Raw genomic sequence first — 13,914 nt, 5'->3', positions numbered from 1 at the left:
GTGTGTGCCCAGACACACCTGGAACCCAGGGGTCCCCACCCGCAGCACCCTCAGCCTGCCGTCCAACAGCCTCCTTGGCGTTCTGGAAACACCTCTTCCGCTGGGACAAGGACATTGGGTAACACGTTACATTCGGAGGAGCAGAAATCATTAATAATGGAAGGTTGCGTGAACCACATTTTCGTGGTCGTTGCTATTTCCGTGTAATGGAATAATTGACGATAAGATAAGATATTTTCAGCCACCCCCCATTTCACCGGAAATGCACTCGGAGAAATTGAAACAGTTTACTAAAATCCAGAAGAGCCATAATCGTGATTTATAGCGTGGAACAGCCGTCCTGCAGAAAAGAAAGGAACAGCAACACTTTTTTCTTTTCGAATGGATAAAAGCACACGAAATGCCAATTAAACAGTTCTTCTGATTTCCGTTCTCTTTTCCAATGTATCTGGGATGAATGAGAATAGTCAGCATCCTTGTTTGTAAATTGTTTTTGTTATCAGTCAGGATTTTTATTACCCAAAATGTTTTTGTGTTATGGAGCAGATATATTTGTATCATATTAATTAGGGAAACTGATAAGTATCATGCAGGATTCAATTATCCTGCCTATTAAATCTGAGCGTTTCTCTGCAGCCCAGAAGGTGTTCACTTTCCGGCGCTGCTGAAAGAAAGCTGGATTATTTCTTGGCCTGGTTTTCAGTTAGGGGATGTTCTGCTGTGCGGGGCCCAGCGGGCTGAGACTCATGTGTAGGGAGATGGGCTCCACCCTCTGGCGGGAGAAATACCTACAGTCCACCAATTAGGTTAGTTGCTATAGTGACACAGTCTTGTCATTTTCTCCCATTGGGGAAGAATTGCCAGGAAAAGCAGAGGGAGGGAGGGGGTCCTCGGTGGCTTTCTTGAAGACGCACACGTGGTGGTGTCGGGACCTCCTCTGGACAGCAGGGCTGGGGCGTAGGGATTCGTTGGCTTGGGGGATGTGGAGCTTGGAGGAGAAAGTTGAAACTCCATCTTCTCATCGGGGGAAGGCTCTTTCCTTGTGGCTCAGAAAGAGCTGGTCTCTGTCCTCTTACCCTTGGCATATCTGGAGCAGAGGGCTGGGACCGGATGTGGCTCGAACAAGGAGTGGGGCGCTCTGGGGCGACCACAGTGGTCTGACTGTGGCCGGGTGCTCGTTGCTGAGCATGTGGTCTTCCCTCGCTGGCTCCCGGCACCGTGGCCATCACGCCAGCGAGGGAGACGGGGAAAATGATGAGCTAGTGGAATGCCGTAGGACGCCAAGCCTTGACTTTGAACCTTGTATGCAGTATTCAGTCCAAAGGTGGAGAGCACCGTGCCCTCCCCCTTGGGGACAGCTTGGTGGGCACACGTTCCCGGCGTGCAGGGATTTCTGACACGGATTTTTTTCCCAATTAATCCCATCAAAATTGACTTGTAGCTTTGAGTTAAATCTCACATCCTCGGCTGCAACGACGAGAAGAAATTACAAACAACTTCTGAATTGTTTTTAATCCATTAGAATACTAACCGAGCGTGGGCTCTCTGATGCCGCATTTTCTTTACAAATATAATTTATTGCATAGTTAGGAGAGATTAGAATGTGCTACTTTCCTGCTGTTCAAATTTTAGTTCTGGGGACCTTGGAGAGGTAAATTTAAGAATACCGGGTTTAATGAAAGGATGCCATTCACAAGTTTATTTCTCATCTCATCTCAAGGTCTTTCTTTCATCTCAAGGCCTTTCTTTCTTTCTTTCTTTCTTTCTTTCTTTCTTTCTTTCCTTCTTTTCTTTATCTTCCTGTGTGTTTTTATTTGATGAATTTCTGGCTAGAGAAAATGTAGTGCTTCTCTCTTTCAACTTCATAAAGATAAGTCACGTCTGTTTGTGGGATTTGAAATGGCCAGGCTGGTTGCTCGAACATTCACGAGGTAAGGGGGTTCACTCATGGAAGCATCCTCCCGGGCAGAGACCCTCGGGGGCAAGTGTTCTGGGGATCAGTATCCGGGGAACAGGGGACGCACGGCCTCTCAGGGTTGTCTCTGGCACCTCACTCTTGCCAGTGAGGACAGAGGACAGCGGATCCCCGGAAGGAGGCTGCGTCCCACCGCCTGCCTCACCGGGTCTGCTCAGCGCCAAGCCCCCTGGCTGAATCCCATGCTGGAATTTCCTGCCCGGGACTCACCACTTGACATCCGCTGAATGACACGTGTAGATCAACTTTCGTGGCATGAAGTATTTTCAGGTGACTTTTATGGACGTAATTATGGGGAAATGTTATGATAATGTGGCACTAGAAAAGGAAAGAAAAGCAAAACATTAAAATCCCCATTTCTTTATATAGCTTCGCAGCTGTGCCGATTTAGAAGGGCTCGTTTCTGCATTAAAATGTGGTGCTCTGGAGTTAATGACCTCTACAGAATGCCACCTGTCACCCAGAGCGTGGGTGACGGCCGAGAGATTGACAAGGAGGACCCAGATCGGGGTCTCCTGCTTGTGGGGGGATCGGAGGCTGGAGCGACAGCTGCGGGAGAGGCGAGGGCCCGTGGACCCGCCCGTTGTCATTTGTTTGGGGGGAGCGTCACTGGCTGTGCTCTGGGGCCCACACTGGCACAGGAGGCCAGTGGAATCTAGTGGTGTCCCTTGCTCGCCCTTCGCAGACCCTTGGAGCTGGAGTTTGGGGCTGGTACCCCAGTGCCCTGTGGCTTCTGCAGGGCGTCCCTCGGCCACTAGCTGGTGGAGGGCCACCAGCTCCCCGAGGGCCGGCCGCTGCCTTCCTACTCTGGTCTGCAGCTTCTCAGACCCGCCTGGGAGCGTGCGTTGAAACTCCCGGCGGGCAGCACAGGCTGTCCAGAAACGCCAAGCCGCTGGCGGGAGACGGCGGCACCCTTCTCCCCCTGCACCCTGGTGGATGTGGTGGAGGGCTCTGGGGGCAAAGTGGCTGCCGGGACCAAGGGTGCAAACACTTTTGTCTCCAGCGGGGTGAGCTGGACCCCTCCAGATTGCCCTGCTCCTCCGGTCTCTGGGGAGGCCCTTCCCCCACAGCGCACCAGCCGCATCCCGGAGAATGGCCTGGGCCTGGCGGGAAGGTGGCCCCTTAGTGAGAGTCTGCCTGGGAGAGCTCTCTCCCAGCCACAGCTGCCACCTCCCATCCCTGGTCCCTGGCGGTCTCCTGCCACAGGTGGGCCTCCCGTGGAGGGACTGGCCTGGGGGTCCCACGGAGGCGCCTGGCTGTCCTTCCACATCTGTTGCATGAGGCAGGGGCGGTGGAGGGCCAGCCCCAGGCACCGGTGTGAGGCAGGAGCCTCGGCCTCCCGTTGATTCTGGTGACTGGGAATTAGGGGCCCCGGGAAAGAGTTGGATATGGTGGCCTTCCTGGGCTGGCATCCCGAGGGGACTGGACGTCAGCACAAAGCAGAGGCAGTCGGGCAGGGCACATGCGGCCTGGGCCAGGCACACTGTTCTGCTGGCACCCTTGCCCTCTCTGGTCACAGCCAGCCCCAACCTCAGAACGGCAGGCCGCAGCCCAGGGTCTGGCCCCGAACCCCCGTTCCCTCCCGCAGCTCCTGTTTCCTGCCTGGCCGTCAGCGGGGCCCCGCCTCGGCCGTCCCTGCGCCCGGCCTGCTTGCACGGGCTTCCTCCAAAATGAGTCTTGGTGTCCTCCAGGTCGGCCTTCACTGTTGTGCCCCAGCCCCTCCTGGGCGCCTCAGCACCGTCCTCAGTGGGGCCTCTGCCTCCAGGCTGGCCGCTCTGACACCCCACCCGTGGCTCCCCGTTGACCGAAAGCTCTGTGCCTCTCTCCTCCTCTGGCGATCGGCGCTCACCGCATCCTCGGGTCGCCCCGGGCCTCCCAAAGCCAGATCTTGCCTTGCTGGTGGGACTCTGGGTGCCTCTGTCCTGCCCTGGCAGAGTCCGGCCCGAGGCCTCCACCAGGGGCTTCCCTTCTTAGGAAGGTGTTGTGTGTGTGTGTCTGTTCTCACCTGCACAGCCTGGGCTGCCTGGGCCATTGCGATGTTTCCTCACTACCTGCCGGGTCCCCTCAAGGGGTAGCACCCTGCACTGCTGCTGACTGCAGGCAGGCACCGTGAGCTGGACTGGCCCTTGGAGAGAGCCTCCTCCAGGAAGCCTCCCTTGAACACACGGCCTCATCCCCCTCCCCCGTGCAGTGCTGTTCATCCGAATACCCCACCCCGGGCAGTGAATGCTCCCTTCATGCTCTTTTAGGCTTTGAGCTCTGGCCCTGACACGGCCAGTAGGGGCCTGACTGCCTGATTCTTGGAGCAAACGCTCCTTGATCCTGGCACCCTGACGCTTTGACCACAGTGGATTCAGTTCTGGAGGCGTGGCCAAAGGTCTGGGGGCGTGACAAAATGTCTAGGGGCGGGGCTGAAGGGTTGGGCCAAATTGAAGGCCTGGGGGCGTGATCAAAGGTCTGGGGGCGTGGTCAGGTGTCTAAGGGCGGGGCTGAAGGAAGGGCGGAGTTGAAGGCCTGGGGGCGTGGCCAGAGGTCTGGGGGCGTGGTCAAGTGCCTGGGGACAGGCCTGGAGAGGATGTCTGAAAACTGGCTGGATCCTTGAGGATCAATCTGTTTCCGCAGTACCATAAATGATTAAAAACATTTAAAAGGGGAACAAAAAGAGGGAGAAAGTGTGGAACCCTGAGGACACGCTCAGTATTTTGTCAAGCGTCCCTGGTAGGACATTGTCAGAGGCACTCCCGTGACCCTCACCTCCTTTCTGTGGCTCCCGCTTTGACGCCTCCGCGGTTAAGCTCTCTGAGCACTGGTCCCTTCCCACATCCCCCTGCTTCGGGGTTTCTGCCCCCAGCACTGTGCACGTGTGGGTGTCCCTGAGGTGGGGCTGTCCGTCCTGGGCACCGCGGGCTGTTGAGCATCATCGCCAGCCCCTGTCCCCAGGCCGGGACCCCTGCTCTAGTTTGTGGGTCCCTAGTCAACCCACCCACACCGGTGTTTCCTGGTTTCTTGAGTGAGACTCTGGGCCTGGGGCTCAGCACGGGCGGGGTGACACCCGCGGGGCTGTATCTGTGGCCGAATGGCCTGCCGTTGGGGGGTTTCCAGGCTGTGGAGCACCCAGCCCGACCTCGACCTCTCCGCCTGCCCAGACCGCACTCCCCAGCCCTTCCCAGCCGTTCCCAGCCTGCTGGAAAGGCTGTCGGCTGGGACAGGAGGTGTCTCCACACGTTTCCACGCACGTCTGTTTTCCAGAGCTGGGAAGCCGCGCAGGGTTCACCCGTCGCTTGCAGTCTGTCGTCTGCGTTGCAATTTCTCCGCGTCGCACGTGTAACCGTGTTGCTGATGGTGAAGCCGCCATTTGGAGGCAGTAAACAGGCCTGGCCCTGTGCTGATAGGGAGCCCACCTGCCCTTCCTGTCATCCAGCCGCTTGCTTAATCACTCTCTCCTTTCCAGGGGGTGGTCAGGTCCCTCCAGGTGACTCTGAGATTTCCGCCTAGAGCTCATCAGGACATGTTTCTTCAGTGCGTTTCCTTCCAGAAAGTTCTGCTGCCACTGGCAGGACCTTTGGCTGCTGAGAAATGCCTTGATTTCAGTCCTTTTGGCGGAAGCCGGAGCCTGCTACCCTGGAGGGGCTGCAACGTGCCCCTTCTGTTGCCCTGTCACGGGCCAAGGAGCCCCGTGCAGGGAGAGGGCGTCCGGGGTCAGCGGGCCCCCACTGGGGGGCCATTCAGACCTCCCGGCCACCAGGGTGCCTGTGCTCCCTGCAGCCCCCAGGCTCAGAGTGGACAGACTCTGTGTGTCTCCAGCCGGACCTGCTGTTGGCCTCGCACAGGGTCAGCCGTGCCAGGAGACGCCCTGCTCGGTAAGACAGGAGAGGTCGAGGTTGGCTGTTCCTAAAGATTTTCTCAGCCACGGAGACGGGATCCGCAGGCGTGGCCCATCGGCTTCCTTTTCCGGCTGCTTCCCCTGCCCCGTCCCTCTGTGCCGTGTCCGTGAGCGTGCACGTGCACAGCACAGACACATCCTGCAGCTCCCCTGCTGGGCCTCAGTTTCCCTCCCGAGCTGAGGGTGCTGACCCCTGTGCCAGGCCGAGAACAGAGCTGAGTCCCGCGGGCTGGTGGGGCTCGTGCCCGCCGCCGAGGCAGACGCGGAGGCCACGGCCCCCTCCCCCGCCGCATCACAGCGACTGTTGTTTGTTTTCTGCTGCAGCTCTTTGGGCCGAAGGACCGGTGGGATTTGGCCTGTCGTTCACATAATAAAGTAGGAACGTCGCCGGACAAACACCTCGAGTGTGCTTTCAGCCGGGGGTGGGTCGCCCGGGTCACCTGGTGCAGCGCGAGCCCCCGCACGTTGATGGGCCGGTGTCCCCGAGCACACAGCGCGTGCAGGGACCCTCCACGCTGCGGGGAGACTGTGGTGCGGTACCCACGTCCACCCTGGCTGGGCTGGAGAGGAGATCCTGTCAAAACATTCCCTGACACTTAGCAGGTGTGACAGGCTCTTCCCATAACGAGGTGGCTAATTGAGAAGTGAGTCATCCGGGACCGGCTTGTAGTAACGCTCGGGAGCTGGGTTCCACCTTCCTTTGGTCCCTGCCCTGGCTGACATCCCTCCGCATCACAGAGCCCCAGCGGCCGCCTCACCTCGGGGTTCCCAGCCGCGCAGGCAGGGCTGGTCGGTGCCGGGGGGTGGTTCTGGGCCCTGTGGTACTGCCCTGGGGCTCACTGGGGCCCGCTGCGTTTGCTGTTTGCCCTGGAAGGGGTGCGTGAGGAGGAGAGATGGGGCCGGTGGCTTGGGTCTCGGCCGGGGAGCCGGGGGGGGGGTGGGGAGCTGCTCAGAGGGTCCCGGCTCAGCATCGCATCCCTCTGGCACGGTCACTCTGACCCCGTGGCCTCCGCCTGGGGGTCCCCTGGTTCAGACCAGCCAGCCAGCCTCGCCGGGGCGCTTGGCCCTGCCTCCTCCTCCAGCCCCTCTCAGCCACCCCATCCTGGCACCCCCCACCCCCTGGCCAGGGCAGCTGCGCCTTCCTCCCGGTGACCTCCCTCCCTGCCCCCCGGGAACAAGCTCACCTCTCCAGGGGACGCGTGCCTGGGGAGAGGGGGGAGCAGACATGCGTGCAGGTGGATGTGTTGCTCCCGAGAGGCCTGAGCCCTGCTGACCTCGCTCTGCCGCTGAGCGGACCATCGTAGGGGCGCAGGGGGCATCTGCCGGCAGGAAACTTGCAGGGCGGGCCGCTCAGGGCTCAGGGTCTGGTTGTGCAGCCACGGGGGCTCTTCTGGAACACGGCCGATGTCCGTCTCACATCGGAGGTGCAGATGGACCCCCGCTGCTGACCCGGGAGGCCTCACAGGCCCTGGGACACGCGGCAGGCGGCCCGTGGATCCTGACTGGTCACTGGGCCTGCACACAGAAGTGGTGTCCCTGCTATGGGGTGATGGCGTGGCCCTGGATGGAGCAGTGGGGACCCAGACGGAGCAGGGGAGCCTGCGTGGGCCTCCTCTCTCTGCCCTGGAGGCGCCAGGAGTGAGCGGGAGGCTGAGCTGGCCTGTCTTCTCCCTGCTCCCACTCTGGGAGTGCCGTCCCCAGCACCTCGGGGGCCTCTGCTGGGCAGGAAGGCGGCACATCCACCTGCCCTCTGCACACCGTGGGTCCCCGCATAGGGCTGCAGGTGCACAGCTGCAGGGAAGGGGTGGGAAGTTGGGGCTCTGAACTTGCAGGGACCCCCACCCAGTCCCACCCCCCCCATCTTCGTCATGTCTGGAACCTCCAGGGGAGGGGCGGGGGGGGGGAGGGTGTCTCCCGGGGTCCCTGCCGACGGCCTTGAGGGCTGACGTCTCGTTCCCTCTTTCCTGAAGGCTCGTGTGTGCTCAGAACAGCCGTGCTGGGGGCCTCGCCAGTGGACGTGTCCCAGGTCCCTCACTTGCTGTGCAAACCCGTGGGGCGATGAAGGGTCTTCTGCATGGTCCAGCCACCGGGCACAGGCTGGCTCAGTGCTGCGTCCTGTCAACAGAGCAGGGGATGGAGCGGGGAGGAGTGCCTCCGCCGTGTTCGCGGCCTCCGATCTGATTGCCGTAATGAGATGCCGGGGAAGGTTGGTGTGAACACGGCCCGTCACCTGGAGCTGTGGCGATCCGTGGGGGCGTCGAGCGGCTCTGTGCAGGAGTGTCCCGTTACGGTTTTCTCACGGCGGAAATGCTAATGCCTTGGAAGCCGTCTTACATGCCGCTGGACTCACACGAGTGGCCTCTTTTCAAAAAAGCACTTTGGCTCCATTTTTACATTATTTTTCTGCCGTAGTGTCCATTACCTGGGAGCGCATCCCCAGACGTACCTAAATACCGTTAATGGGCTGTATAGGGCTGGCGTTAATTACCTGACGCTAATTTCTGCTCCCCGGCGGCTGCGGGGCTGGGGGGGGTGGGGAGCCACGCGGGAGAAGCCCTCCCGCGCTTCTGTGCACTCACTGTGTGTCCTTTCTCCACCGCTCCTTTCGGGGCGGGGAGGGGGGCTCTGCCAGCTAGAGGAATGCTCTGTGTGGGGGACACACGTCGTCCCCAGGGCACGTCACAACCTTGAGCTCTCCCTTGTTGGTCATCTGGAGGGGGCTTCTGCCCCCCACGCCCCCAGCAAGGCTGGAGAACTGGGGTGGGGGGAGGCATTTGGTTGAACCCGTCAGCGCCGTGAGAAATGGAGTGGGGCCAAGGGTGCAGGGAACCCTTGTGTCCCGTCCAGCCAAACCACGTAGACACCACACGACGTTCTCACGACCCAGACCCGGGAGCGGGCTTGTGAATGAGCCCCCGAAGCTGTCTGAACCCCGCCAATGAGACGGGAGCTCCCCAAGCTAAGAGCAAAACCTAGCACAGCAAGCATCTTGGACGTTGCAAGTGGGCACCCAGTGGCTTCTAACGTCTGTCTCTGCCCATCTGGGTTTGTGAGACACGGGCCGTGGCCACGTCTCAGACCGTGGACCTCCTAGACTCGTCGTCATCAAAGTTAGTGTTATGTTGGGGCTCCTGGTGGCTCAGTCCGTTAAGCGTCTGTCTCCTGATTTCGGCTCAGGTCACAATCTCAAGGTTCATGGAATTGACCTCTTTGCTGTCAGTGTGGAGCCTTCTTGGGATTCTCTCTCTCTCTCTCTCTCTCTCTCTCTCTCTGCCTCTCTCTGTCTCAAAAATGAAATAAACTATAAAAAAAATCAGTGTTGTGTTGGTAACAGAAATGCATTCAGCTGGGCTCGCCACCCGCTGGAAACCTGAAACCCTGTTTGCTCAGTCTCCATTCTTGGGGCCAGCGATGGGGACGGGCGCGCTTCAGAGAAAATAAACGAGCAAGATGTGGCACCATCGGGCAGACGTGTGGGGAGCTAGAAAGTTCCGTGGGTGGGCCAGACCCCCCGTGAGGGGGGATGCTCGGCCCAGCCTGTCCTGCCCTGTGGGGCTGCGGCCCAGTGAGGCGAGCTGACCAGCGGGGACATGGTGACTGAACACGCGTCCTTGTCTCATCTGTGCTTCTGAAGCCTCTCAGGGCCTGGGCAGCGTAGGGGTGATGCCCGCGGGGACCAGAGGCCCCCCGATGTCTCTCCGTGAGGCTGGAAAAGGAGACGGGCCCCTGGGTGTCTGCAGGCCAGAGAGGATGTACCTGTTTCTCACTGTGGAAGGACCTCCTTCTATGGTGTCACGTTTTGCGTTTCTTACCATTGCAAAGCAGTGACTTAACTCAGGTTCAGGCCCCCTGCCCTGATACCCCCACGGGGCCATGGAGTTCTCGGGGCAGCTAGGGACGGGAGAGGCCGCAGGGGTCTGGTCCCCCAGACCTGGAGGAGCCGATGCCACCAGGCAGGACACGGCTCTGTACTTTGTGTATCCAGAGCCCTCGCAGGTCAGATTTCTGTCTGGAGTGGCTGCTGGCTCAGCACCGTCTCCCTGGGACTCAGACGATGCCTGTGGAAGGTTCGAGGGCTGACCCGGGAGTCTGGGGACAGCTCCTGGTGCCCTGGGGTCCTGGCTCTCCGGAAGGCTCTCCTGAAGGCTTCCCTGGCCTTGGACTTGAGGTCCTGTGTCCCCAACAGTTACTGAGCCTCTGCAAGTGCCAGCAGGGTCCCACACCTCTTCCTGCTGTGTGTGCTGACACCAAAGGTCTCCTGTCTCTGTTCAGGAGGAGGCAGACCCCTCCAGACAGGCAGTGCCTCTGTCTTCTCGAGTCCACGTGGTGTGGGCCTTGTTTACGCTGGGCCACGAACCTCACAGAGGTTCTGAGGTTTCTCCGTTGTCCTGTTATCTACATAGGTGAGGTCAGAGAGGTGTTCCTCTGCATTGACGGCCGATGTCAGTCATTTACACTTGAGTACGAATGAGGCCCTGATGCTGATCTGGCTACCAGGAGCTGGTGTGGACATAAGGTCTCACTGTCTGACCCTGACTTTGAAGACCAACCGAAACAGGTGTTGCCACCTGCCTGGTGGGAGGGCCTCTGGCAACTTCCAGTCCACTAAGTGCAGGAGGAAACTGAGCACATCTGAGGCCCACAGGGTCCTCGAGGTCAGCTCCACGTCTTGTGGTTCCAGTCGTAGCCCAGACTGAGACCGATTGCCCCAAGGCCTCCCCCTTTTGGGACTCCTCATGCCCCGTTTGCACCTAGAGGCCTTGCCTGGTTTTGGAATCCTGCTTCCCAGGCTCTGTTCCAGGCTCTGTTCCAGGCTCTGTTCCAGGGTCACCATGGAAGCCCTTCTGCTTCTCAAATTCCTGGCAGATTCCTGTGCTCGGGGCTTCGGTGACAGAGGCTGGACCTGATGCACAAAGGAGCACATGCTGCTGCCTCGTCAGGGCTCTGGGAACCCGGTCAGCAGGCTTGTCCCTGCAGTGGCGCTTCCAGGGTCGGCGTGGGTCCCTGTTGCAAAGGGGCGCGCTGCCCTCGCTGTGCCCTTCCTTGCGGATCTGTTTCCAGCAAGCACTCCGCACCCCGCGAATCCTCCTGACGCTCGTCAGAGGGAAATGCTTTTGTTCCTGTTTTAGAGGTAGACGAGGCTCAGGGAAGGGGCATGCCCAGGGCCCCCGGGCAGGTGGATCAGAGCAGGACCATGAGCCCCGAGCCTGTGCTCTGACCCCCGACACTCAGACCCCAGAGCTGCTGGTTCTCCGGGATTCTGGGCCATCGGCTGCGGCCCAGGCGGGCCGGGCTCTGGCTGGTGGCGACAGGCACGCGGGGCCCCTGGGGCTGGTCTCTCCCTCCGTTGGCCGTCGGCCGAGTCACCAGGAGCGCGGCCGTGGGGCTCAGCTCCAGGCTGTTCCTTTTCTCCCACAAAAGCTCCTCGGCTACCGTTTCTCCCGGCACCTGTCTCCCCGAGCGGACCAAGAGCCTGGGAGCGACGCGGCCGAGACAGGGGTCCCTTGGGGTCCAGACCCCTGCCCAGGACCCCGTGCTCTGTGTGAGTATTTTACAAATAACTCCAAGGGAGCTAGAATGGTCCCTTACTTCTGTTTTAAAGCCACAACAGTAAACTCACCTGTCCTCTCAGTGCCTAAGTGACGAGGTCACAGGAAGGTGGCTCACGAAGGTGTCCTTCCTGGGAAAGCGAGTTCCCATCCTTAATGTCCTGTGGGAGCAGGAGGAGGGGATTTGAGGAGGGCTGAGGAGGGTGGCGGGGACTTGTCCCACTGGGGTGCAGGCTGGGGGCTGGCATGGGCGTGGGGACCCCTTGCTGAGGGTGGCCCGAGCTGGGGTCCAAGGACAGGGAGGGCCTGGCAGCCCAGGTGGCCGGGTCTCTGGAAGGCCTGGGCCATCCTTGTCCCCCAGACCCGTGTTGGTCCAACCCCGAGCCCGGGCCCTGCAGAACATTCTGGAATGTGTTCACTGGCTTGTGACCCCCTTTGTGCTAACAGTGGGCTCTCTGGGGTTTTCCCTCAGCAAGGCCACATTTCTGGGTGTGCCGTGCGTTCAGGGGAGGGGATGTGTTCTGGGCTCTCCAAACACAGGCTGGGTTTTGTCCTGGTCAGGGTGTGATGACAGCACGGGAGGGTGGCCGGCCGCACCTGCTCGTGTAGGTGAGTGCTCAGGAAGCCGGCGGCCGGGAGGGAGCACTGGGCCGCCTGTGGGAAGAATTTGGAGCTTCGGGGAAGCCTCGCCTGGGACGGTCGGGGCCGATCCGGACGGCATTGGGGCCCCTGGAGGGGTGGAGGACGTCCAGGAGGTCAGAGGGGCTGTGCGGGGAGGTCACCTCTGCACCCCAGCTTTGTGAGCCAGGCCAGCTGGTTTCCTGTGTGTGGACAGGATGTCACCGCCGCCTGGGGGGGGGCCTGGATGCGCAGAGGTCCCCGGTCACCATTCGTGTGGAGGCCACGGTCCGGGATGCGGTTAAAGCTCAGAGGAGCACCAGCGGCGTTAACCCTTCGCTTCACAGACGGGGAAGCGGAGTCTTGCCCGGGGCCACCTGGAGAGCAGGGGAGGGCTCGGCTGCCCCCCAGGGCTGGGGCTCAGGGGACCCCTGGGCTTCGCACGGCCTTGGCCCCCGAGTCACGTTTTGCACAAGCTCAGTAGTTGTTGGTTTTGAAAACACAGTCGCTGTGAGTGACGACAGCTCTCCCGTCACGTTTAAGGTCGGGTCTTCACTGAGCCATTGCAGACTTCAGATCTGAGAAGGAATGAGCTTCTCTTTAGTTAGTTAGTTAGTTAGTTAGTTAGTTATTTTTAAATTTTTTGTGTTTATTTTATTTTTGAGGGAGAGAGAGAGAGAGAGCGTGAGCAGGGGAGGGGCAGAGAGAGAGGGAGACACAGAATCCGAAGCGGGCTCCAGGCTCCGAGCTGTCAGCACAGAGCCCGACACGGGGCTCGAACCCACAATCCGTGAGATCGTGACCTGAGCCCCGAATGTGAACTGCTTCTAGGGCGACATCATCCTTACATCCAGCCACACCCCTGCGTCTGGCTCAGGCCCCGGTGAGATTTGGGGGAAAGACCCCTCCTCCAGGAAGCTCTCCTGGTGCCTCCCACCTGTGCTGTGCCCTGAGGTCCCGCTGCACCGGCCTGTCGCCTTGGTGGCTGAGTGCTGCGACCCTGTCCTTCCCGAGGGTGCCTGACATGTGTTTGCAGACTCCCTTCCCGTGCTCCGAAGTGCGTGGGGGCTTAGAGAAGGGATTTCACTTGTTTGCAAAACCCCGTCCTTTGGGACCCGCCTCCCCTGAGTGGAGAAGGCGCACCCCTTGTGTCCTGTGAGGACGTGAGCACCACTGTCACCTGCCGTGGAGACGTGCTTGTCTGGTGACCCTGACCAATGCAGGGTCGGCCAGGACCCGGTGCCGGTCTGTGCTGTGCCGGGACGTGGGGGTGCAGAGCCTCCGGGAGCCCGGGGCAGGGGGGACGGTCTGGAGGGGGTGAGCTGGTCAGCAGGGCCGGCTGGGTCTTCCCCTCGACCCCGCCATGCTTCCGGGCGCTTTTGTTTTAGGCGCCGGCGGGACCGGGGGGGGGGGGGGGGGCTGGCCTCCACCTGCGGGCAGGTGGCCTGCTGGGCCCTGGCCACAAGCTGCCGAATGTGCTGCCCCCTCCCCACCCCCCCCCCCGTCACCGTCAGGGACACTCTCCAGCCGGGGAGTCCTCCCCTCTGTTCTGCTCAGAAACCTGGGGAAGTAACCACATGTGAGACGCGGCTGTGCCCAGACAGGCTGGGCTGTGGGCCCCGGGGGCGTGTGTAGGCGTGCACCTGCGTGGGGGTGTGTGTACGTGCACGTGTGTGTGGTGTCTGTGTGTCTGCGTGTGCGGGAGTCTGCTGCATGTGTCTGTGTCCCCGTGTGTGTGTGCACCTGTCCACTCTGTCATGACTGCTCTCTATGTGCCTGTTCCTGACCAGGGGGATTCCCAGAGGAAGGGGGACAGCAGTGGCTGGTCTTTAGCTTCGGGGGTGCTGTCCAGCCCCGTCCTGCCCCCTCCGGCCCCTCCAGCCCCGTCC

General features: G+C 60.6%; 1 protein-coding gene and 1 long non-coding RNA gene across 2 annotated transcripts in view; both read left to right on the top strand.

The window, feature by feature from the left end:
• Positions 1-9,731: 9,731 nt before the first annotated feature.
• TAFA5 (TAFA chemokine like family member 5) overlaps positions 9,732-13,914 on the top strand; it is a 177,206-nt gene continuing 173,023 nt past the window's right edge. The window contains exons 1-3 of the mRNA XM_040491811.1: positions 9,732-9,854; positions 10,403-10,513; positions 10,614-11,400. Coding sequence (XP_040347745.1) covers positions 9,732-9,854; positions 10,403-10,513; positions 10,614-11,400 — 1,021 coding nt within the window. The remainder of the gene's footprint in view (positions 9,855-10,402; positions 10,514-10,613; positions 11,401-13,914) is intronic.
• LOC121040147 (uncharacterized) overlaps positions 12,744-13,914 on the top strand; it is a 1,982-nt gene continuing 811 nt past the window's right edge. Inside the window, exon 1 of the long non-coding RNA XR_005795138.1 lies at positions 12,744-12,908. This is a non-coding gene — a long non-coding RNA (uncharacterized LOC121040147). The remainder of the gene's footprint in view (positions 12,909-13,914) is intronic.

The sequence above is a fragment of the Herpailurus yagouaroundi genome, unplaced genomic scaffold (assembly GCF_014898765.1).
Source record: "Herpailurus yagouaroundi ecotype Mexico unplaced genomic scaffold, PumYag 182, whole genome shotgun sequence".
Lineage (NCBI taxonomy): Eukaryota > Metazoa > Chordata > Mammalia > Carnivora > Felidae > Herpailurus > Herpailurus yagouaroundi.
This window is presented reverse-complemented; position numbering and strand designations above follow the sequence as displayed.